Source organism: Bubalus bubalis, chromosome 7, assembly GCF_019923935.1.
Source record: "Bubalus bubalis isolate 160015118507 breed Murrah chromosome 7, NDDB_SH_1, whole genome shotgun sequence".
Classification (NCBI taxonomy): domain Eukaryota; kingdom Metazoa; phylum Chordata; class Mammalia; order Artiodactyla; family Bovidae; genus Bubalus; species Bubalus bubalis.
This window is the reverse complement of record NC_059163.1, coordinates 94,805,610-94,831,774: the sequence shown is the minus strand read 5'-3', so window position 1 is coordinate 94,831,774 and position 26,165 is coordinate 94,805,610. Positions and strand designations below refer to the sequence as shown.

General features: G+C 38.9%; 1 protein-coding gene across 1 annotated transcript in view; it reads left to right on the top strand.

Annotated features, from left to right (window-relative positions):
- ARHGEF38 (Rho guanine nucleotide exchange factor 38) overlaps nucleotides 1–26,165 on the top strand; it is a 150,507-nt gene that overhangs the window by 29,777 nt on the left and 94,565 nt on the right. Inside the window, exon 2 of the mRNA XM_006076385.4 lies at nucleotides 19,420–19,607. Within this exon, the coding sequence (XP_006076447.3) occupies nucleotides 19,420–19,607 (188 nt within the window). The remainder of the gene's footprint in view (nucleotides 1–19,419; nucleotides 19,608–26,165) is intronic.

Here is a 26,165-nt window from a genome sequence, read left to right as displayed (position 1 = left end):
GTCATTCAGTCAACCCCAAGGACTGTAGCCTGTCAGGCTCCTCTGTCCGTGGGATTCTCCAATCAAGAATACTGGAGTGGGTTGTCATTTCATCCTCCAGGAGATCTTTCTGATCCAGAGATGAAAGCTGCATTTTCTGCATCTCCTGCATTGGCAGGACGATTCTTTACCACTGAGCTACCGGGGAAGCCCATCAGTTGCTCCAGCCTTCATCAACCACCACCTTGATGAGTCAGCAGCTACCAACATCAAGGCAAGACCATCCACAGCAAAAGGACTATGACCTTCTGAAAATTCAGATGATGATCAGCTTTCTTTTTGCATAAAGTATTTTAAAATTACGGTATGTACATTGTTTTTTAGGCACAATGTTATTCTACACATTAAAAGATATAGCATAGTGTAGACATAACTTTTATATACATTGGGAAATGAAGAAATTCATGACTTGCTCTATTGCAGTGGTCTATAAATGAATGTGCAATATTTCTGAGGTATGCCTATACACATATGCAATGTTACATGGATCACTGTTTTGTATACGCTCTTTGGAACCTGTGGCCTGCAATAATTAAGCTGAATTAAAAGAGTCTGTTTCAATTGATTGTAAAGAAAGGCAACTTTCTCACTTGTATAAAATATACACAAGTTGAAGAATGATATATTCTACATCTAAACCAGCATAACGTTTTTGTCAATAAAAAGAGGAGAAAAGCAATGACACTTGGCTAATTTGCCCACCATAAATTTGTCTTTATCCCCAATTCATGCATGATTAGCACACACATATATATTTTTAAAGACAAGAATGGGATTAATCCCCACTCCCAGACCTTATTTCCTTCTTTCCTGGGTTCTGCTCTAAAGTCCTCTTATTAATGAGGTTTTCTTTGACTTCTTTCTATGCAGGAGTAACCACTGCCCACCACTTGGTTTATTTTCTTTCATAATGCCTCATCACTTCAGGGTATGCTATATATTTCTTTATTAACTATTTGTTTGTTTCTCTTCTATCACTAAAATGTTTCATAAGTACTGATGTTTTTCTCACTTTTTTTCATTGTTGTATTGTCAGCATCTACAAATGGATTTCTCAGGGTTTGGACTATTTGGGATAGATAATTCTATGCTGTGGGGTGTCATCCTGTGCATGGTGGAATATCAGCAGTATCCCTCACCTCTACCTTCTAGATGCTAACAGCACCATCATCCCCCAATTGTGACAACCATAAATTACTCCAGACATTGTCAAACATCCCAGGCAAGTTGTGTGAGGAGGCAAAATTTGAGATTGAAAATCGCTGAACTAAAACAATGCTTGGCACAATGAGCACTCAATAAATATTTGTTGCATTAAAAAAAATGGATAAAATCAGTATTTCTCAAGTCAAAAGTTTGCCTTCTCAACAGTAGAACAATTACAACAGAAAAATTAAATGCAAAGAGAATCTTCTCAAATAGAAAAGTTCTGTTCCCATTCGGGGCTTCGAATTTGTCCTCTTTTATTCATCTTTTCCTGCTGAAAACTTGAAGTAAAAACAGTTCTCATTTGTTCAGTTTCTAATTGTTTTTGCTCCCCATGCTGATCACCATGAAAAGCGAAAGTGATCACCAAAGGACTCTGTAAATTCGAACCAATGCCACTTAAGCATTTTTCAAGCCAGGTAAGCTTTGTTGAATTCCCTTTTGAAATCTACTTCTCTACTTTCTGCAGCAATTAGCAGTCAGAGGAAATAAATCACATGCCCTTTGAATGAGGATAAAATATTTCCCTGCCCCAGTGTTTGAGCTTTCAAATTCAGAGCAGTGGAGGGTCTGCTCCACCATATTTTCACTTAATACTTCACTGGCTTCTCTCCAAAACCTGCCTGACATGCAATTATTTGCAACCTATTTCACAGAAGGCCTGCTCCATTCATCTTTCTGTGGATCAGCTTTCCGCTGAAACTGATAAAAAGATTTTACTGTGTGAAGCTTAAGTCTGTAGGGTTCAATGCAATGCTAAGCCAAGGGATTTGGATTTTATTTTATTTTTTAAGCCAAGGGTTGTTTTGAGGTTTATGGGGGCAGATATGACATGCAGCAGAGAGGGGGACAAAATTAATCATATTGGTGGTTTGGTAATGATCTACTTGCAACAAAACCCTAGGTAGCATTATGGGTGAGTGTTCACACTATATGGGTAGAAAGGAGACTATGGGTAATGGTCAGAAGATTTGAACTCAATTTCTGACCCTGTTATTTAAGGTAAAAGACTTACTTTCTCTAGAAATTAGATTCCTTCTCTGTATAATGTTATTGAACTTGATAGACTCTATCACCTTAAGTCCCTTACTGATTCTTTCTCCAATATTCCATATTTCTTTAAATGACACCAGTATCCCATTAATAGCCATAAATCTGAGTCAGCTTTGACTTCTCTTCTCCTTTACACCTACCCTGATTGCTCACCAGTTCATGTTAATTTCATCTCCTAAATTTCTCTTGATCTGTTCATTTCTCTCTATCCTTTTGACAACTCGACAAAGCTTAATTTCCTCCAGCTCTCACCTAGCTTCCCTGATGGCTCAGCTGGTAAAGAATCTGCCTGCTGTGCAGCAGACCCCAGTTCAGTTCCTGGGTTGGGAAGATCCCCTGGAGGACAGGACTGAGCAATTAAGCACACACAGATCCAGGTTCATGGCCACTTGCCTGTCTCCTTGCCTTCATCTTTGTTTTCTGCCTTCTTCCCCAAAATCTGGGTCTACTGAAGTTGAAGTGATCTTGTGAAGACAATTTGATGTCACTCACATGTTTAAAATTTCCTCCTTCATTTCCTATTGTTCTTAAAAATTCCGTATTCCACAGGACTTCCCTGGTGGCACATTGGATAGGAGCCTGCATGCCAATGCAGGGGAAATGGGTTTATTCCTGTTTGGGTGGAGGGGGGATTCCACATGCTGTGAACAAACTAAGCCCACGAGGTGCAACTACTGAAGCCGTGCACCTAGAGCCCGTGCTCTACAACAAAACAAGCTACTGCAGTGAGCAGCCTGCCCACCATGATAGAGAGTAGCTCCTACTCACTGCACCTAGAAAGAGCCTGCAAACAGCAACAGAGGCCTGTGTGTGTGCGCTGAGTGGCTCAGTCATGTCCTACTCTTTGTGACCCCATGGACCATAGCCCACCAGGCTCCTGGGTCCATGGGATTTTCCAGGCAAGAATACTGGAGTCGGTGGCTATTTCCTCCTCCAGGGGATCTTCCTAACCCAGGGTTTGAACCCCGGCCACCTGTATCGCAGGAGGATTCTTTACTGTCTGAGCCACCTAGCACAACCAAAAATAAAATAAATATATAAAAATTTAAAAAAATTTTATATTCCCTAATAAGGCCTTCAGGATCTGTCTCCTGATCATTTCTCTAGACTCATCTCCGTAGCACATTCTTTAACATTTATACTTTCATCACACTAGGCTTTTTGCAAACCTTTGTTTGTTGCCAAGCATTTGGACATGCTGCTGCTTCTGCTCAGGATCCCTGACCTTATCTCCTCACCAGTACTACTCTCTCAGATTTCACTCGTGCATCTCTTTTTCAACAGGCCTGACCATTAGGCTATGTTCTGCTTAGCATATGGGTCATAGTTTGCTGTAATTATACTTGCACAGCAGTTTTTAAATATTGACTGATATTTTAAATTGCAAAGTGGTTTGTTTGCAGAATCTTTCTCAATAATTTTCTCCTCTTTTACAGTTGTCTCATTCAACTCCTAGTAGAGCAGCAGTGTTTTGGCAACTTAAAATTTTCAAATCATTTCAAAGCCTTAAAGCAGTTTTCATGGAAACACACATCTGTTTTAACACTAGTTAAGTTTGAATTAATGCAATTATAAGAAGTACAACTGACATAATCAGGTTTGCTGTTGAACACAACTAATTATTGGAAAAAGTGCAATTTGATCATTAAGTGGATAAGTGCACAGGCATCAGTGGCTACCTCTTAGGGAAGGAATGGAAGGTATTGATTTATCCTGTTACTTTAATAACCTACCTTTACTTCTAGATTATACATTTCTTGACAGAAAGGACTGCTGTTTTATTCACTACAATATAACCAACATGAAGCATAGTCCCAGCTCAAACCTACTATGTAATTTAAGAAATCAATATTAAATTAGATACAAGATTTCTTTTAGAATATGGAATTCATAAAATTGCTAAATTATCTTCAAATTCTGATATTTTTATTTAACTATAAACATATGTGTTGTTGTGATTAAATTATGGATTAGGGTCAGGTTCTTACCTTATGTTATCCTTGTATTGTCCACAGTCAAATGACTCTGTGAATTACATAATAAGTAAGAGTTGCATGGTGTATGTATACTTTCCTGGTCTGGTCTTAGGGGCATGAAATGGGTGTGAGGGCAGATGTTGGTAAGCAAGACTTTAAGTAAAACTTTAAGCTTTGTGTATGAAAATATTAGCTCCAAACTTCCTTAAGTGATAAATGAGATTTCCACATCATAATGGAAATAAAAATCCATGATCATTTATTGGTAGCCATTGATAAATAATATCAGTTAGGGTCCTTAATCCAAATAAATAAAGACCTAGAATATTAAAAAGCTGTGTATGTTAGCAGGACATATTTTAGTCATCTTGCTTTTCAACTTTCTTGAGAAGCACATTTTCAGTGAATTTCTGAGAAACTTATTTGCACTGATGATTTAGCTCTAGGACAAATGAGAGAGAATCAGATTTTTTAAAATTCAAGGGTTTATACTATGCTAAACAAGAAAGAAGGACTGTTATCCCTACCTCATTTGAATTCAGCCTGAATAGGAAGCGGGCATATTAGGCCTGGTATTGAACAGACTTTGCAGAAGATCTTGCTGTTTTGTGCTTTTTTTTCTAGAGCAGGTCCAGAGCCAAGAAGAATAGTTTCCTGATGGTTGCTCCATGACCCCTCCCACACTTGGAACATTTTTGAGGAGGCAAAAAAAGGAGGAAAAGCAGGTGCAGCCATTCTGAACCAGATATAGAAATATGATAAGTAAATCATGGTCATGAAAATAATGGCCAACATTCTTTGAGAGGTTTCTGTGTGTTAGACACTGAGTTAAGCAATTCACCTGCTTTATCTGGAGTCTCACAACCTCCTAGCAGTGGGCAGTGGTTAAAATGCAGCTTTAGAAACCAGGCTGAGTAGGTTTCCAGTCTGAATCTACTTACTATGGTGTGACCTTGGGCCTTAACCTTAACCCGTGTTTCACTTCTTTGTGTGTGCTCAGCCATGTCTGACTCTTTGCAACCCTATGGACTGTAGCCTACCAGGCTCCTGTGTCCATTGAATTTTCCAGGCATGAATACTGGAGTGGGTTGTAACTTCCTCCTCCAAGGGATCCTCTCCTGACCCAGGGATCAAACCCACATATCCTGCATTGGCAGGCAGATACTTTACCACTGAGCCACCTGGGAAGTACTTCACATGGAAATAAAAAGAAGGGAATTAAAATGTTTCCAATGTATTATCTTTAGAAAGATTGGATGGATGCACTTTGCACTAACTCCCCTGCATTATCTGAACACATGAAAAAAAAATAGGCATTTTTATTTTGCTTTTAGGAAATATTAACTATGAAGGAGTTCGCTTTGTCTTAGCCTAACATAGGTGGTCTAAAACCTTCATGATTTACTAATAAACCGTGATATACTAATAAATAAGATGAGACATTGTATAGAATAGTTGAAATAGAAAGCAACTTCCATAGTAAACACCAGCTTTTCTCCCTTCTCCTCCTCTTTTCTGTTTACTAATGTGAGACCCCCATCCCCTGGAAAAATGTCTGGTTAATAAAGACACAGTAAATATTCATGGAACTTAAAAAAATCCATTATGTAGTATTTTTGTAAGGATTAAAGAGCTAATTCAGGACAGGCTCAGTATTTAGCACAAAGTGAGTAACCATCCCTTGGAATCCATGGGAAATTGGTTTCAGGACCCACACAGATACCAAACTCCACAGACGAGCAAGTCCCTCATATAAAATGGCATAATATTTACACATCCTCCAGTATTTGTTAAATCATCTTTAGATTACTCATAATACCTAATACATTGTTAATGGCATGTAAATAGTTGCTGGGCACTCAGCAAGTTCAAGTTTTGCTTTTTGAAACTTTCTGGAATTAAAAAAATTTTTTTTCTCTACCCTTGGTTGGTTGAATCCATGGGTTCAGAACCCACGGATACAGAAGACTGACTGTACTCAGAAACGTTAGGTTTTGTTGTCATTACCGGGGGCTTCCCAGTGGCTTCCTGGTAAAGAATCTGTCTGCAATGCAGGAGCTGCAGGAGACACAAGTTGGATCCCTGGGTTGGGAAGAGCCTCTGAAGTAGGAAATGGCAACCCACTCCAGTATTCTTGCCAGGAAGATCCCATGGACAGAGGATCCTGGCGGGCTGCAGTCCATGGTGTTGCAAAGAGTCGGACACAACTGAGTGACTCAGCACGCATGTCCATTATCACCGCTATCACGATTGTTCTTCTTCTTCCTCTACAGAGGAAGCAATTGAGTGAGTCCAAATGACTTGGCCAAGGTCACACAGCTAGTGGGTGGCAGAGTCAGAATTGAACTGTGTGTCTGCCTGTCCAGCACAATTTTACTGCATACAACACAGCATACCCTGATCACAGCATAAGCAGACTGGTTAAAGAGGGAAGAGAGCCTGGGTTTCAGAGTTACGCGTGCCCAGTTTGAATCCCATCACTTCTGCATACTCTGTGAGCCACGGCATTCGCTTTCCTCATTTGAAAAATTAGTGTGATATTCCATTTGCAGCGTTGTGAGGAAATTATAGATACAGATATGAATATATTATATCTATATATAGATAAAATATAGTATATATTTTTCATTGGTATATAACAGGTACTTGGTAACTGTTACTCTTATAGGTGATCACAATACAATTAGTATAATTGCAGTCACAGTGTATAATGCTTTAATATCAAGAATATTTTTTAAGAAAATATACTGATGCTGGGAAAGACTGAGGGCAAGAGGAGAAGGGAGCAACAGGATGAGACGGTTGGATAGCATCATCAATTCAATGGACATGAATTTGAGTAAACTCAAGGAGATAGTGAAGGATAGTGTCCATGGGGTCACAAAGAATCAGACACAGCTGAGTGACTGAACAACAACTTCCATTATATGAACAAAATATGCTCTATACTTATAGTGAAATATTATTTGATGTTAAAAAGAAAGACAATTTTTTTTAATTGAAGTATATTTGGTTTACAATGTTATGCCAGTCTCTGAAGTATATCAAAGTGACTCAATTATACACATGTTCTTTTTTTATATTCTTTTCCATTACAGTTTATCATAGTATAGTTTCCTGTGCTGTACATTAGGATCTTATTGTTTATATATTCTAAACGTAATAGTTTGCATCTACCAACTCCAAACTCCCAGTCCATCCATCTCCTCCACTCCCTCTTGGCAACTGCAAATCTGTTGTCTACGTCTATGAGTCTATTTCTGCTTTGTAGATATGTTCATTCATGACATATTTTAGATACCACATATAAGTGATATCACATGGTATTTGTCTTTCTCTTTCTGACATACTTCACTTAGTATGATAATTTCTAGTTGCATTCATGTAGCTGCAAATGGCATTATTTCATTTTTTTATGGCTGAATAGTCCTCCATTTGGAGAAGGCTATGGCAACCCACTCCAGTACTCTTGCCTGGAAAATCCCATGGATGGAGGAGCCTGGTAGGCTGCAGTCCATGGGGTTGCTAGGAGTCAGACACGGCTGAGCGACTTCATTTTCACTTCTCACTTTCATGCTTTGGAGAAGGAAATGGCAACCCACTCCAGTGTTCTTGCCTGGAGAATCCCAGGGACGGGGGAGCCTGGTGGGCTGCCGTCTATGGGGTCGCACAGAGTTGGACACAACTGAAGCGACTTAGCAGCAGCAGCAGCAGCAGCAGCAGTGCTCCATTATATACATGTACCACATTTTCTGTATCCATCCATCTGTCAGTGGACATTTAGTTTGTTTCCGTGTTTTGGCTATTGTGAATAGTGCTGCTATGAACATAGGGGTGTGTGTATCTTTTTCGTTTATAGATCTGTCCAGGTATATTCACAGGAGTGGGATCGCTGGATCATCTGAAAATTCTATTTTTAGTTTTCTGAGGCATCTCCATACTGTTTTCCATACTGGCTGTACCAGCTTACATTTCCACCAACAGCATAGGAGAGTTTCCTTTTCTCCACACCTTCTTCAGCATTTGTTATTTGTAGACTTTTTAATAATGGTCATTGCGACTGGTGAGAGGTGATATTCATCGTAGCTTTGATTTGCATTTTCTAATAATTAGCAAAGTTGAGCAATTTTTCCATATGCCTACTGGCCATCTGTATGTCTTCTTTGGAGAAATGTCTATTAAGGTCTTCTGCCCATTTTCTGATAGTTTTTTTTTGGGGGGGGGTTGTATGAGCTCATCGTATATTTTGGAGCTGATCAGATACTAAGCCCTTGTCTGTCTCATTGTATGCAAATATTTTCTCCCATTCTGTAGGTTATCTTTCAAAAATTTTTTAATGGTTTTCCTTTGCTATGCAAAAGCTTATATGTTTGGTTAGCTCTCATTTATCTTTTGTTTTTGTTTCTATTGCCTTGGGAGACTACCCTAAGAAAACATTGGTGTGATTTGTCAGAGAATGTTTTGCCTGTGTTCTCTTTTGGAGTTTTAGAGTGTCTTGTCTTATATTTAAGTCTTTAAGCCATCTTGAGTTTATTTTGGCGCATGGTGTGAGAGTGTGTTCTAACTTCACTGATTTACGTGCGACTGTGGAACTTTCCCCGCACTACTTGCTGAAGAGAGTGACTTTTTCCCATTGGATATTCTTGCCTAAAGAAAGGGAGAACATTCTGACATCTACTATACATAGATGAACTTGAAGACATTATGCTAAGTGAAATAAACCATTCATAAAAAAAAGTTCTATGAGTCTGCTTATATGAGGGACCTACAGTAGCCAAATTCATTGGACAAAAAGTAGAATGGTGGCTGGGGGAGGAGGAAACGGGGAGTTACTGTTTAATGGATGTGGGTTTCCCTTTGAGAAGACGACAAACTTCTGGAGGATGGTGGTGATGGTTATACAACAATCTGAATGCACTTAACGTTGCTGAACTATGCCCTTGAAAAAAAGAGTTAACATGGTGAATTTCATGTTATCTATATTTACTGCAATGATAGGGGAAAAAAGAATATATTTTTGTATAAGAGGAAAATATTATTATTGAAATTATTGAAATAAGAAATGAGTCTTAAGATTATCCCCTGCTTATTCAGTAATATTTTTGATGTTTTATATTGAGTTTCACCGAGAAGTCACTTTAGTCTTTATATTTTATAAGAGGGAGAAAGTGTGTGTGACTATTTTTATCCACAACATATGTTTCTATTTGAATTGGCAGGTGAGTATCAATCAATGTGGGTATTATTCTAATGATACTGTCAAAGGAGAAATAATATTGTTGTGAAACCAAGAGAACATTTTATTATACACATTACCTTGAAATAACATTTTTGCCAGGAAATTTGATGCAGCACACATATGGAACATGATAGAAAGAAGCCAAGCTAAAGTGCATTAGTTATGTGTGCTGTACATGATGTACAGTCCAAGTTCCTGCGAGATACAAGGATATAGTAACTCTGAAGGTCATTCCATCACCAGTATAATATTTGAAACAGTTATGCTGTTTATACATCAGGTTCTCGTTTTTATAAGCTTTCCTTTCTATGTGATTTTTTTAAACTCCTGTAAAGTTTTTTTTTCTTTTTTTTGAAGAGGAGAAGGTCCCTTTTGTTTAAATTGTCTTGTGCTCCAAATCCAAACCATTTTGTACTTTGAAACATGACTTGCTTCTGACATTGAAACTTTTTCTTTTTTTTGAAGTTACTATAATAAACGTTAAATTTTGAGAAAAAATTTAATATACTCATAAGGTCATTTGTGTGTCTGTTCTATTTGCATCTGTTTCAGTCTCATTACCCTCATACTTATTGATGTTCTCTTTTATCTCTTGCATTAGTTCTGCCTTGATAAAATACCAGCTCTATTTGCTCACCTTAGGTTGCCTTTCTGGACTTATATCAGACCCTTTTGGGCAGCAGCAGGAGCTGTAGGCCTCCGGTCTTTGATCCAAACTCCTCCAAGGCCTTGTTTTCTCTCTAGACACAAAAGTGAGCATTTTTGCCCATCTCTTCTCTCTCCAGAGAACTCCTAGCCTCAAAGTACTGATACTGCTAAACTTTCTGCTGCTGCTGCTGCTAAGTCGCTTCAGTCGTGTCCGACTCTGTGTGACCCCATAGACGGGAGCCAACTAGCAATATCCTATTACTTGTTGAATATTTTTGTTGGGAGTTTGGAGAGACTGAGTCTCTACAAGAAGTCTCTCTTGTTTCGTCTCCTGCTCTACTGAGATGTTTGGGTCCTATCTCCACTTAACTGGTACTCTTACTAAAGTAATGTTTTCACAGAGATTACAAGGGTGGCTATTTGCCAGATTCTCCTGTACTTGAAAGTAGTGGCCTTTTCACATAAATAATACATAACAAGGGGGCAAAAATCAAAATCTTTTCTTCTCAGAATTCTTTATACCTGATTCCAGTGAATTCTAGCATCCAGCGTTACACATATGAAATTTAATTCAAGTCCTCCTCTCACCTGAATTTTTTTCTCTCAGGAATCTTATAAGAGTTTCTCTTTAGAGTTTAAAAATTTCTCTATAATATATTTAGGTGTGCTCCTTTTTACAATGTGTAAAACATAAAAGGCGATTAAATATTTCTGAACTAGAAAGATAAGACAATTTTATCAGTTTCATTAGTTACTGTTCTAACATAACCTCTCCACCTATTCAGATTCCTTCTTTCTAGATTAATATTCCATATGATTTATCTTTCCCTGTTTATTTATATCCTATTCCTTTTTGCACGTCCTTCTCCCCTTTGGGACCATCTGCCCTCTCAGTGGGCTTCCCTGGTGGCTCGGTGCTGTGTACATGCATGCATGCTAAGTCACTTTATTATCATGTCCGACTCTTTGCAACCCCACAGACTGTAGCCCGCCTGGCTCCTCGGTCCATGGGATTCTCCAGGCAATACTGGAGTGGGTTTCCATGCCCTCCTCCAGGGGATCTTCCTGACCCAGGGATCCAACCCACATCTCTTATGTCTCCTGCATTGGCAGGCAAGTTCTGTAACACTAACGCCACTTAGAAAGCTCCCACCCTTCTGGGCAAGGTACATCCAGAATTACTTTTAATGAGGCTCTTTTGGTGGTAAACTAAGATCTTATTTTTCTAAAATGTGCTTATTTTACCGTCATTTTTGAGAAGGTTTTGCTAGGCAGGTCGACAGTTATTTCAGTTATTTTTCTCTCAGCTCTCTAAAGGCATTACTGTACTATGTCACGGCTTGTGGCAATGCTGATGTAAAGGCAGCTACGCATGAGTCTAATTGTTGTCCCTTTGTTGGTAATATGTCTTTACATAGTATTTTTATTATTTTAATAGTTGGCCTCAAAATTTTGACATGTATTCTTAATTGAAAAATATCTAAATTACATCAATGCCTTTACATTTTCTGCAGCACTACAAAGATGTTTAAAAGTTTAAAATACTTAAAAAATTGCTCTCTCCTCCGGTATCTCCTCCTCCCTCTCAGCCACCTACCCACTTCAGTCATTCATGTATCTAGGGTACACAGTTTTTAGCAGAGGAAGCAACCAGTGGAAAGTTTTAAGGTGAGAGTATGTATGGCCTGTTCAAGGACCAGGAAGGAGTCAGATATATGCATTACTCTTTGTTCCCTTTCAAGTCTTTGCTTAATTTGAGAACTTCCCTGCCATCTTATTTAAAATTTCATAGCTTTTGAGTACCTCCCTTATGGCTGTATTTTCCTCCATACCGCTTACTACCTTTTGTGTACTAAATAACTTACTTATATTCTTCCTCCACTAAAATGTATCTTGATGAGAAAAGGGATTTTTAAAAACATATTTTTAAAATTACTGTACCCTTAACTGCTGGAACACTTTCAGGCTTATAATAGGCCCTTAATCATTTGTTAAACATTCATTGAATCCAGGCCCCAAACCCACATGAGAGCCAATTACTGTTCTGGAATTATTAGGGAACATTTCTTCCTGCCCCCGCTTTTTTTTTTCTATCATTACTCAAAGCCATGGACAAGACAATTTTTACTGCTGTCTCTCCCACTGGAGCATTATTTGTATTGAACCAGTTCACCTTTCCTTGGGTGTATTTCCTTTCTGTTCCTGGCTTTATGCTGTTTGTCTAATCAGGCTCCCCCCCTGCCCAGAGACCTCGCCCAGATCCCATCTCTACCATGCCCTGTCTCCTCATCGTGAACACGCAGAGTTCCCATCTTCCCAGGACACCAGTGTCTGTAGATGTCTCCAGGGTAATTGGTAGTTGCAGCCTCCAAACTTAATTCCCTGGTCTGAGCTTCAAGTTTACTCCAGACCTCAGAGGACTTCTTAACCATTTTCGAAGGCTTATTCATTCATTTAAATAGTTTTAAATGTTTTATCTGTTGTTTTGTAAACTCTCTGAGTCTCTACCAGCAAGTCGGGATTCATTTTTCACCATCTGTGTGGCTCAGAGGTTAAAGCGTCTGCCTGGAATGCGGGAGACCCGGGTTCGATCCCTGCGTTGGGAAGATCCCCTGGAGAAGGGAATGGCAATCCACTCCAGTCCTCTTGCCTGGAGAATCCCATGGAGGGAGGAGCCTGGTAGGCTACAGTCCATGGGGTCGCAGAGAGTCGGACACGACTGAGCGACTTCACTCACTCACTCACTCACGCACTCTCAGGATCTGTGGAATATACCTGAAGCGGCGTGGCTTTCCTCTATAGTTGTTCGTTTCTTCTCTTTCTGTTGTCATCGCTGTAACCTTCGAAGCCACTGCGCCACTGGCGCCACTGTGTGGTTGTTCTGGGAAACTATTAAAATGAATTCAAGACAATAATTCATCAGATCACAGGGACTCTCTGCTTTATTGTTGATGTCTCTCAAATAGAAATTTTCTGTCCAATTCTGTGCCTATGGTCCAAGGGTGGTTTTTATGGCCTATACTGGAAACCAAGACATTGAAGAAAAATGAAAAACTGTATTGACAGAAAACATCTAACTGACAATCTCATGTCTATTTCATTATCAAAGCTCACGCTACTGGGATGCAGGCAATCTTGGACAAGTAGCTCAGGAATACTCAGTGATAAACATGGAAAATTGGAAGGAATCTTACAACGTGTTGTTCAATGTTCTTAAAAGGGCAGTCTAAACAGAGATTGATCTCTCAGGGGTCAGATTATTTAGGGATTCTGGTTTCCTATCACTTCTGTAACAAATCACCACAAATATAGTAGTTTAACACAAATATATTGTCTCAGCTTCTGCAGGTTAGAAGTCTCGAGTCTCTGCTTACTAGTCTCACAGCTGAAAGCAAGGTGTCAATAGATCCATGCTCCTTTCTGGAGGTTTGAGAGGGAAAGCCATTCCTCACTCTTCAGGTTGTTGGTTCCTATTTCCTGGCGGCCTGTTCTCACCTTCCGAAGGCCACTCACGTTCCTTGGCCCTTAGGCCCTCTTCCTCTCTCTTCAAAAACCAGCAATGGTGAGTTAAGTCCCTCACAGTCGTCACCTATCCTCTGCTCTCTTCTTCTTTGAATGGTGAATGTGATTAGATTGGGTCCACCAGGATAATCCGGGATAACGTCCCCTTCTCAAAGTCTGTAACCTTAGTCACATCAGCAAAGCCTCCTTTGCCGGGTGAGGTAACATACTCACAAGTTCCGAGGACGAGGATGTGGACATCCTTGAAAGACCATTTTCTGCCTATTACAGTGAGCAAGAATCCAGATTATAGAAACCAGGAGAAAGTATATCAATAATTAAGAGGTAAGTCAGGACCACTAATGCCCAGAGATACTTTCCAAAGCCCAGAAGTCTCTCCATTCAGAAGTGCAGCAGGGTATTAGTAGAGAACCATGAGTCAGACTCAGGGATGAGGCCCAAGAAGGTGGGATCTGGCATTAATAAAATTTCCCTAGCCTGATGGCCTCTGGCAGTCTCTCAGATACCATTAAAATTTATCCAGGTTGGTATGCTTTCCCTCTCTGTAACGGCAGAGTACTCTTCATGGAAGAGGAAGCCCTGAGGCATCACTCTCATCTCCTGCTAAAGCTATTTCCTGGGCTTTCCTTTAAGAATGGCAGTGGTTGGCATTTTCAATCAATTTTGGGACTTTCAGGCTATTTAAATTATAGGCCACTAGCAGAATATCTTTTTTGGGTGTTTTCGTCCATCTGTTTTTGTAGATTGGCTAGCTGTGGTCTGAGTTCATATCTCATTAGTAAGCTTTTGTTGAAAGTGACAAGGAAGAATCAAAACATGCTAACATTTTGATTTTCTACCAATTCCCTAATTATATGTCTTGGCATGCAGAAATACATATTTACCAAATACTTTGTCACTGGATTTTAATTGTAACCAACTCTCCAGACTACAAATGTCCTCCTAATAGCCTTCCTCCCCTGCTAGGTCAGTTTCACATAGGTTGCATTATTTGCAGCACTTGAATTTCTAGATACCAAAATATCTATCTCATAGGAATAAACTTTCCTGAAAAGAACAGAAAAAAATGTGACCTAACACATGGATATTTATGTGTCTCATACAAGAAGTCCAGGAGTAAAGAGATACTTCACATCTTTCCACACACTGCTGTCCATTGTGTATAGATTTAATCTTTGTGACTAGTACTCCATGTTCCATCATGGCTGCCGCCCCTCCAGGATTCACATTCACATTCCAGACAATAAAAAAAGGCAAGAACCATAAGGGGTGGAGGATGGAAGAAGCAGAATCCCAGCCAAATTTGCTTTTTAAAAACTCCTGAAACCACTCTCAGAGATTTCTGCTTAACATCTTATTTGCCGTAAATGAGACATAGTTTGAAAAAGAATCTACGAAGTAAACATTTTTATCTATTCAGAGTTCAATTTATTTTTAAAAAGTGGGAGACTAAATATTGCTCAGGCAAATAAATGGCAGTGTCTGATGATCATACTGTTATTGTAAAGAATAAAGATATATGTATGTACATGAATATATGTGTGTATATATACATAGTATATATACATATATATACACATATAATATGCTCACCAAAAAATATCTATTATAACTTCTGTATGTACATTTACATGTGCATGAAAATATTTTAAGGAGGTTACACACTAAATTAGAATACAGCTAAAAATACAGGGAAAACTACATTATAGCTAATAAACAGGAATTGCCTCTAATAATAATAGCAAACATTTACCGAGTATCTACTATTTTAAAGACACTATTGTATTTAACAAACATTAACTCATTTCATCCTCACAATCACTTAACTTACAGATGAGGAGACTGGTGCACGGAGATTTAAATAACTTGTTCAAGGTCACAGATCTAATGTTAGAGGTGGAATTTGAACCCAGGAAGTCTGGCACAAAGTCTAGGCACTTAACCTCAAAAATATAATTGTATAGCTTGAAAAAACTACTTACCTCTCCTTCCAATCACCCCGATAACAGCAGCAGCAATAGCAACAGCAACAATAGCAAAGCAAAAAGAGCGCACACAAACTCTAAGCAAAACATGGGCTATCAGAGAAGACTGTCATCAACCTCCTCAACCATGCCCCACACAAGCAACCTTTGGGGGCTTTTTCATCCCTCAAAAAGATGAGGGTTCTCCCCACGCACACAGCTAACCCAGGAAAGCTACGCAGGATTCCAAACTTTAGCTCTAGTCTCAGTTTCCTCCGCGAGCCATGTCCCTATTTCTCCTTCTCTCCCATCTGAACATAGCTGTCCACCCACTTCAAGTCATACATTTTTCTTGACAAGTTGATAACTATAAAATAATGAGATCATTATTTGCCCTAGGTGGTGGAAAAGGTCAAGAGTAGAGAAAAAGGAAGCCTATTATTCCCGTGTCTGGAAATAACTAACATTAATATGGTTTTAAAGACCCTATGGAACTTCCATATACCATTGCTCATTTAATGTGATGGTTTTCGCTCCTAGTTTACAGATGAAGAAACTGAGGCTCTGTAAGGTTAACTATTTTTTTATCCACCAAGTTTCCCCTGTGAAGAGTCACAAAGCCGATCTTAAGTCCGATTATCCTTTCCCCAAACTGCTGCAAAATCCTTTTACATAAACTTCCTTGGCCAAGAATTTCCACATATGTTCCTCATGAAATTTGTGGCTAGAATAGTGAAAATTCATCATCACTGCTGGAAAAATAAAAGTTGAGGGTGAAAGAAAGAGGCTGGAGTTGAGGATCATTTACATGTTACAGTTTTCATGCATGGTAGCAGTATTCTGGTTAAAACAAACTAAATGGGGTTTTTTTGGTTTGGGGTTTTTTTCTTTCTTTCTTTTTTTTTTTTTTTTTTTGCTGTTGGCCATTTTTAAAGTCTTTATTGATTTTGCTACAATATTGTTTCTATTGTTTTGTGTTTTGGTCTTTTATCACAAAACATGCAGGATCCCAACTCCCTAAGCAGGGATTGAACCCGTACTCCCTGTGCTGAAAGGCAAAAAGTCTTAACCACTGGACCGCTGCTCAAGTTTCAAGACTATCTAAATGTTCTTTTAGCTTCCATTTCCCTTTAGTTTTGGCACAATCTTTTAGTTTATGCTAGCTCCTGGAAAATAGTCATTTTGGAAGTTTTATTTTTCCTTCTTTCCTAAATATTCAGCTCCTCTGTGGCTTTATCTAGAAATAAAAGATTATTATAGCTGACTGCTGACTTGGTAATCTAAGTTGGTTGTATTCATGTGTTACAAATAGTTTTATATAAAAACACAGTATATGTAAAAACACTGTATAACTAAAAGATAAAAGTTTTAAAGGTCAAGAAGGACCTTATAACAACAAAGCTTGTGCTCACAGTGTATCATGAAGAGTTTGTTGGTTTAAGAAATGCCGATGTAGACCGTGTTTAGAGACTGGATGGGAAAATGATGTAAGTCTTTGTTCCCACAATAAACTTGAGTCAAAAGAGCAAACAAGATAGCTCACAAGATCACGCCACTCTGAATTCTCTCAGAAAGTTTTTATACCTGAACAGAAAAGTTTCTGAAGTTAAATATCTTGACTAACACTATTTCCACCACTGTGACCTCCTAACTTGGTTTTGAATAAAATACCGTGCAGGATTAGAACATATAATTTTTAATTAATAAATCTAGGATTGTACATTTAAAGTGCAGCAACTGGAGAAATTGGTAAAGCAAATTAAATTGATGTAGTAATTGAGTTCCAGAACTAACAAGAACCTGAGAATGTATTTTTAGAATATTTCTTGGCCAAAAATCAGAAAAGACTCCCTTCTCTTAGCTAGTCCCCCAAAACTGACTGATTATTTGAACCCCCATTATTCCCCTTTGCCCTTTGACTTCCAACCCCCCAGCTTTTAAAAGGATCAGTCAAAAGGAGGCTCACAAAAGTCACAAGGTCAGGTTACAAATACAATCTGCTCACTGCATATCTCCTCACCTCCTGCCCTGCCCTTCTCTTTTATATCCAAAATACTTCACAATACTGACATCTCACTATAACTTTTCCTTCGAATCTGGGGTGCTGAAAGACAAGATTTTTATACCTTCCAATAAGAGTACTATAAATTATCAAGCACCCCCAAATTCTCAAAATTTGCTTCAAGATATGAAAGCTCCTTCCACGATTCTCTCCTTCAATAACTGATATAGATTATTTCTCTAGCACTGAATGGCCCAAGCTTTGTAAAACCATGTGCTCTTAGATGGTATTTGTCAAATCCTTCTTTCCTGATAAAGGAAGAATAGTTTCCAGGCAAATGACCCAGAAGCATATTCACCTTCAAGTCAGGATTGTCCAAAAACCAAACTAGTACACCTTTCAAACTAATGATGGAATTACCTTCACAGCATCATTCCAGCCTCTGCCTGGACTCCTGAAATTACTGAGCAAGAGAGAAATGAGTGCGCAATACTTCTTGTGTCTCTTCACATTCTTGGGGCATCTCTCTTTACATGGAATCATTAGCTCAGCTATTATATTTCTTCAGTTGTCTTGGCTCTTTCTGGAATCAGCCAAGAGAAGACCCTGCAACTCTATGGGCCATAGCCCACTAGGCTCCTCTGGCCATGGGATTCTCCAGGCAAAGAACACTGGAGTGGGTTGCCATGCCCTCTTCCAGGGAATCTTCCCCACCCAAGGATCAAACCCATATCTCTTGAAGTTTCCTGCATTGGGAGGCAGGTTCTTTACCACTAATGCCACCTGGGAAGCCCTAAAAAGGTCTAACTTATCAGTTACTGGAATCATATTGGTTTTAAAGGAAATAAAGTTACTTCTGCAACTACAGAGACTATGATGAAAATTAAGCTTGTAATGACTTCAAGTCTGAAGCGAATTCATTTACAGACACACACACTTACTGCCCCACTATCTATCACTGCTCTGATTTCATCTGTGACCTAGTTTGTGGCTTCCAAAATTTTACATCACTGTGGGAAACTCATCCTTGAAGATATTTAGCTTGCTCACAGTATACCTTCTATAAAACCCTGGCTACATGTGAGCCTTCCCACTTATTTCAACATCTCCTGAGCACTGTGATTTTTTCATCAAATATTTCCATTTGGCAGTTCAAAATTTTTGCAACAAGATATGCATAGTATTGAAGATGAGGCATAAGAAATCTTGGTTGAAATTTATTTAACCTACCACTGCCTCACTCCTCATGGATTCTGATTGTGAACTGAAAGACAAATCTCAATCACATGTAATTGTTTTCCATATTATGGAGATTTGCATACCACCTACTGAGAATGAGGGACAATTATTTTTAATAGATACAAAATTGGAAAGTGTTCCATTTGCAAATTAAAAAATCTTCCCTTGATTTAAAAGGAAATGTGTCGAGAAGTTCTGTACTATGATTTTATACATTTTTACCTCTAGCTGAAGATCAGGTTTATAACCTATTATAATAGTAATGGGGTATTTTAAAGACAAGACATGTCAAGTATTTTTTAACTGACTTGTTAGAAATATTCATTCTGAAACCCCACTCCTGCTCACAGTTTCACAGCATTCCAGCCTGAAGGAGAACATCTACACATCACTTTCCAAGAACACAGGTGAAGACACCTAAGCCTTCTTCCTTGCTAACAATAATTCTGCAGTGATGGATGTTTGTAACAAACAAACAAGAAATCCTAACAGAATGTCTCAGGTGTATTAATACACATTTTCATTTAACAGAAAAGATGACGCCACAGGCTGGGTGTTCCACGGCTGAGACCCTAACTCAGGAGGATGAGCATCAGGTTCAGAGAATGATGGCAAAGCGTGCGAAAATCATCCAGGAGCTGATACAGACGGAAAAGGACTATCTCAATGATCTAGAACTGTGCGTTCGAGAAGTGGTTCAGCCCTTGAGAAATAAACAGGTAAATGCAACTTTGAGGGTCCCTCCAGCCCCATCCTAAATAGGATCACCAGAACCGGGAAATCACAGAACCCAAGTGTATCCGAGGATCCTTATCCTCTACCGCTGCGATGGCAGGAGCAATGGGCACTTCCCCTGAAGCCCTGGGTTCAAGACAGCAGAAGTCATCACCAGACTCAGAATTCTGTCAGCACAGGGACACCCAGCATCAGGGAAACTGTATTCTAAGATATGCGGAAATGGAAATTCACAGTTTTTGCCACTTTGAAATTTCTATGTGTTCTTTCTTGAATGCCCATGGAACTGCCAACAAACTCTGAGTGGTTGAGTTTTTAAGCAGTTTAAGAACAAAGCACTTAATTTGATCTAAAGATGGTCAAGTTTTCAGAAGAGAAAACTATGTGGGTTTTTTTTTCTCCCCTACGTTGAGAGCTCAATTGAATTATGCCTATTAGCTAAGTAAAATGAAGCATAGAAATGAACTTGAATGTAAGGTAACAATTTTCTCTTAGGCAGAACTGGCCTAAGACAAAACTAGAGGTGTTTATAAGTTAATGTTTCTCATCCTCTTTATTCAAGGTCTTTTCAGGGAATTAGAATAAAGGTACAAGAATTTTCTTTTACATATATGTAAAATCACTAAGGTGGTAAGTGGTCCTCACATGCAATTCCAACAATATGCAAAAACATAAACCAGAATGTAAAAATGATCAGGAATTCCATGACTCAATAATAATCACTATTTACATGGTTGGAAACATCCTTTCAGACATCAGTTTGGACACTTGCATATCAAAACACACACATATATTTTATAGATAAACATAATCAGAACCACACATGCTATTTTGTAATATGCTTGTTACATTCAGCAGTCTGTTGGATCTATTTTCATGACCACTAACACTTCTCAATGTTTTTCTACCATTACTGATGCTGAAACACACATGTTTTGGGTATTGTCACCTTATCTGCTTGGAATAAATTCTTAGGAGTGGAATTGCTAAGTCAAAGGATATGCATGCTTAGGATTTTGATAAAAATTGCCAACTTAAAACCAACAAGTTGACAGTGTTCTAATTTTCATTGCCACACACATTGCTTGAGCTGGTATGCGGCTGCATCATCTTTACAGCTGAGCATTATTGGTTTATAAACCACAGTGAAGACCAGGTACCTTTGGTTTCTTCTGACAAGTATATATTCATCAGCTGCTTCTTTTTAATCCTTTTGCCCTTTTGAAAAAAAATTATGGCTTGTCTTTTTCTTATTGTTTTATAAAAGCTCCTTTTATATATGTGTGGCAGCTGATTTTCTCAGTTTGTCTTTTGCCTTCTAACATTGACCAAGGTTAAAAAGTCAAAACCTTCTTTAAGGCTTATTCATTTGTTTTTGCCATATTTAAGTGGCCAGATATATCCAACTTTGTGGATTCTGGGTTTGGCATCTTAACATGTACCCCAGATTATAAAAAGATGGCAAGTCAGTTGTTCTAACATCAGTTATTAAGCCTCTTCCCCGGTAGTTTACATTTCTTAGCAAAAGACTCTTCTCAGAAATAACAGATAAAGTATCTGGTCTAAAAATCAGGGAAAACCAGTGTAGATCAAGGTGACCTTTGATGTAAAAATTTTTTTTTTTTTTTAATTTAGGCCAATGTATAAAGCAAAGAGGCCAAATAGGCAAAACATTTTCCCTTCACCCGGAGTCATCTTTCATTTTCCTCCTTCATGACTTTTTTATTAGGTATTGCTATTTGTCAGGTCCTGATCCAAACACTTCATTAGTATTCTGATTTAATCCTCTTGCAGTTCTCATGTTAGAAGACAATTTTATGAATCTAGACCCTTATGGTCCAGTCCTTACTCCTATTCTTCAGAAAATTTTATACCTAACACACGGTCTCCATAATTTCTCTCTATATATACCTAATTTTGCCATCCATTTTCAGTAATTTCAACATTCTGGCAAATGATCCACATAGCCTCTCACTCAGTTCTTTGACTTGTTCGTTATATTCAATGAGCTTTCCTCAACCCCATCTCAGCTGCTCTCTCCAGGGGCCCATCCTACAACCATCAATACCAGTACTTCATGCCTTCTGAACCAGAATTCCAAGCTTACCTTTCTCTAACCCCCATGTCCTGTCTTTCAGCTCACTCCCACTGGTCCTGTCTCCAGCAATTTCCAGAGCAATTTCTCCAGCAGTGCTGCCAGGGCTCCTCAGCTACTGGGCCCACCCCTGCCTATTCACGTGTTCATCAAGCCCACACCTGGTGTAGTTTCCGGGCTCCTTCACTGTAAAATCACTCCTTGCAGATGAATTCAATTCCCTTTTCTTGCTCTCTTTCATTTACTTGCCTGAAAAAAAAGCTGCCTATAACGAAGTTCAATTGTCTGTGTACTTTCTACCTTTACCGAGTGCAGCTGAACCAATCTCTCTTAAAATTCATAACTATTTTTTTCAAGTGGGGCCCCCATAATGTCTCTGAAAGGACTCTTTCATATCTTCTTCTTGCTCCTCACACCTCAAACACCCTCTTTTTTCTTCTAACTCTTAGTTAGCATCGTCTTCCATCATTTCATGGAGGAAAATAGTCACAATAAGAAGGTGCACACACTCTTCAACAAGTCTAAACCTACCTGCATCTCCACTCATATAACCTGGCTGGTGGATCCTGCTTCTCATTAAGGAGAACCTCTCTATTAACAGGATTTTATCCTCTCAAGGTTACTTCTCAGTTTTGGTCCTGCCAGTGTCCTTTTTCTGTCCTGTGTAATCGGTTTTACTCTGCCTATTGGATGGATTTTTCTCACCATCACCGGCTATCTTAAAAAACACAAACAAAAACTCTCTCTTGATCCTAAAAGAATTGTCTATATTCTCTGTCTTTACTTCTTTCTCTTTTTTAAGTTGACTCTGAAGTATTTAATATGTATAAAAGCATGTGTGACTGAAACATGTTTTAAAATAAACACAATTTACCAAAGCTCTGTCCCTTGATGAGTTAATGATCAATACCAAAAAAAGAGACTACATATACAAGAAAATGCCTTCCTTTGAATTAATAATCTTTTTTGAATCAAATGGAATAAGACATTTATTTAGAACATCTTCACTTTCAGAGCATCAGCTACACTGGTGAATTAAACTGGTGCCGCCAGTGTACATGCCATTCCTGAGCTGTACACCTGGGTATGAGCTTTAATTTTTGCTTGTTTTTCACTTCTGTTGTCTTATTTTTTTGCTTCCTATGTAACTCTTAGGAGCAATGCTAAGACTTGGTGCTTCAGACCACGTAAAATAAAATGTTTCTGTTATGTAACATGTTTATTTACTTGGCTTGTTTAACTTTGACTCTTAATACTTTGAATTACCATTCTCATAATTCTAACTAATATTTCCTTTGTCATTCTATCTGGATTGTTTATAGCGTGTTGATTTTTCACATCCGGCACTTCCCAACGTGTAGTTGTCTTTCAGTGCTCTCTGCCTTCCTCTTTGTGGAATTTAGCTTCAGTCCAGTAGTCTATGCCCTTTCCACTAATGTTATAATAGCAATCAGTTGGAGGTTTCTCAGAATTCTCATGTCAGATCCACCTTTCCCCCACTTCATTATGCTTTTAAGCTTTGGTTAAGTAAAATACCGGAGAAGGCAATGGCACCCCACTCCAGTACTCTTGCCTGGAAAATCCCATGGATGGAGGAGCCTGGTAGGCTGTAGTCCATGGGGTCGCTAAGAGTCGGACTTAACTGAGCGACTTCCCTTTCACTTTTCACTTTCATGCATTGGAGAAGGAAATGGCAACCCACTCCACTGTTCTTGCCTGGAGAATCCCAGGGATGGGGGAGCCTGGTGGGCTGCCGTCTATGGGGTCGCACAGAGTTGGACACGACTGAAGCGACTTAGCAGCAGCAGCAGCAAGTAAAATACATGTTTAGGAATTCAGAGGATTCAGAGGATTCTGAATCTAAATCTAAATCATTCTAAATCTATCTGCATACTGAGGTAGTTAATTTACACCACCAGTTCATTAACTTTACCACCTTTTCCTTGGACATTCACTGTATCAGTCCTGTTTCAATACCATGGACTTTCCACATAGGCCACCTGTCATTAATTGGTGTCAAAATTTAGAAATTAATACATAGTTTTCATGTTACTATGGAAATGATCTGCAAACCATGCTTAGCTAAACCAGAGGCAACATAAATAAATATTTCACAAGTACAGGTTAGGCTGGAAGGGACTTTGGGAAGTCATCTGATGGATGTCTTTTCTCTTGCTGAGAAGACTCTTCACCACATTGTACTCCCTCCATGTCTTCTTTCTAGGCAGCTGATTCATGTCTTTTCAGCCCCAGAAGAAGCAAGTCAGTTTATAAGAGTGAAAATTGGAAGAAGGAGGTTGAAAACTGAGAAAAGCCCTGTGCTTATCTGAGTGAACTTGCTTGAATGAATCAGGGTACAGATGACTGTCTGGAATAACCTAACAGTGGAAACAGTTTTATGTGTAAGGAAAGGACCAAGAAGTGATTGAAAAGAACAGTCAGATAAATTTAAATACATGTTTTTACTTTTTTTTTTTTAATTTGTGAAATTCACATAATACAAAAATACCAAAGATCTCAAGGACACAATAACATGTTACAGCTATTCAGTTTCATTTTCTGGAGACAAACATCATTAGCAGCTTTTTTTTATCCTTCCAAGGATATTCTATTTATGTGTATATATTTGAATACACATTAGTCTGTTTTCATTTATGTAACAAGAAAGTTACGTGTAATTATTCTGGATTTGTTCATATCTGCTCTAATTGTGTGAACTTATACTTGACTTTTTGTATTTTATGAAAAAAGGAAAAAAAAAAAAGAAAAAAGGACAAATCATTTTGTAATGACAAGAGCTCAGTTGCAATTTCCTGTTAGAATTGGGATACTCTTTCTGGCAGCAATTTTGTAAATAATTTTCATTTGAAAAAATATATAGAAGAAAATAAACATGTATAGCTTTACCACTTAGAAATAAGCACAATAAATATTTTGGTTTATTGCCTAGACATATATCAATTCAGTTCAGTCACTCAGTCGTGTCCGACTCTTTGCAGCCCCATGAATTGCAGCACGCCAGGCCTCCCTGTCCATCACCAACTCCCAGAGTTCACTCACACTCCTGTCCATCAAGTCGGTGATGCCATCCAGCCATCTCATCCTCTGTCATCCCCTTCTCCTCCTGCCCCCAATCCCTCCCAGCATCAGGGTCTTTTCCAGTGAGTCAACTTTTCACATGAGGTGGCCAAAGTACTAGAGTTTCAGCTTCAGCATCAGTACTTCCAAAGAACACCCAATCTCCTTGCAGTCCAAAGGACTCTCAAGAGTCTTCTCCAACAACACAGTTCAAAAGCATCATGGACATACCCAAATATTTCATGATACTGTAATCATACCACATATATATGTATCTCCTTATGGAAACTTTTCCCCCAAAAAAGTTTATTTACATGTTTTATTTTAAACCACAAATAACAAGTACTAATTTAAATGGAGAAATATTTTATTTTCTTTATTGAAGGACCATACATTTGAGAACAATATCAAGCTCTCTCTGGATGGAGAGCCCTCAAGTGGAAAATGGTGCCTACCAGCATTATCATGCAGGTGTAGACGTTGTGGTGGCGTTGTGCTGTGTGACACATGTGGCCCGTGACACACTGCACTGACATCCTACCAAAAGCCTCTCCTTCAGGGTCCAAAGTGGGCAAGGGAAGGCCTGCCACAGGAGAGCACAGAAGGCAAGGAATTAAGACAAATCCTTAACTTGCCCTTTGTTTTCAAAGTGCAAGAGAGGGAAGGGACCACGGGGCCCAGGGAATTCAGCTTCCTGCTCTTGTCCTCCCCCTGAGTGAAGCTGCTATAGCTTAAATTATGGCATCAACCCTGATAGAGAAGCTTATGCATAAGGAGAGAACATAGAGTAGATCAAATCATCTCTGAAAGGAGCCAGGGAGGAGGAGGATGTAAATTGCATGATGGTAATAAAAATACTGTTCAAATATGGCAACGCCATGGAAATCTGTATGTGGGCCTCCCAGGCGGTGCTAGTGGTAAAAAACCTGCATGCCAATGTAGGAGGTGTAAGAGACGTGCATTCTATCCCTGGGTCAGGAAGATCCCCCAGAGGTGGGCATGGCAACCCACTCCAGTATTCTTGCCTGGAGAATCCCATGGACAGAGGAGACTGGCAGGCTATGGTCTGTAGGGTCACAAAGAGTCGGACATGACTGAGTGACTAAGCATGCACACAGCAAAAAGATGGTCATGGCTCAGTTGCTGTCCTGTGAATTTTAAGTTGTAGTTACTACATTTTAGTTTGATGAATGATTTTTATTTTCCTTTGGAGTTTGCTGTATTTTTTTAAAGTATCTATTTATTTATTTTGGCCATGCTATGTGGCATGCGGGATCCTAGTTCCTCAACTAGGGATCAAACCGATCTCTGGAGTGGAACCATGGAGTCTTAACCACTGGACCTCCAGGGAAGTCCCAAGTGGCCATAT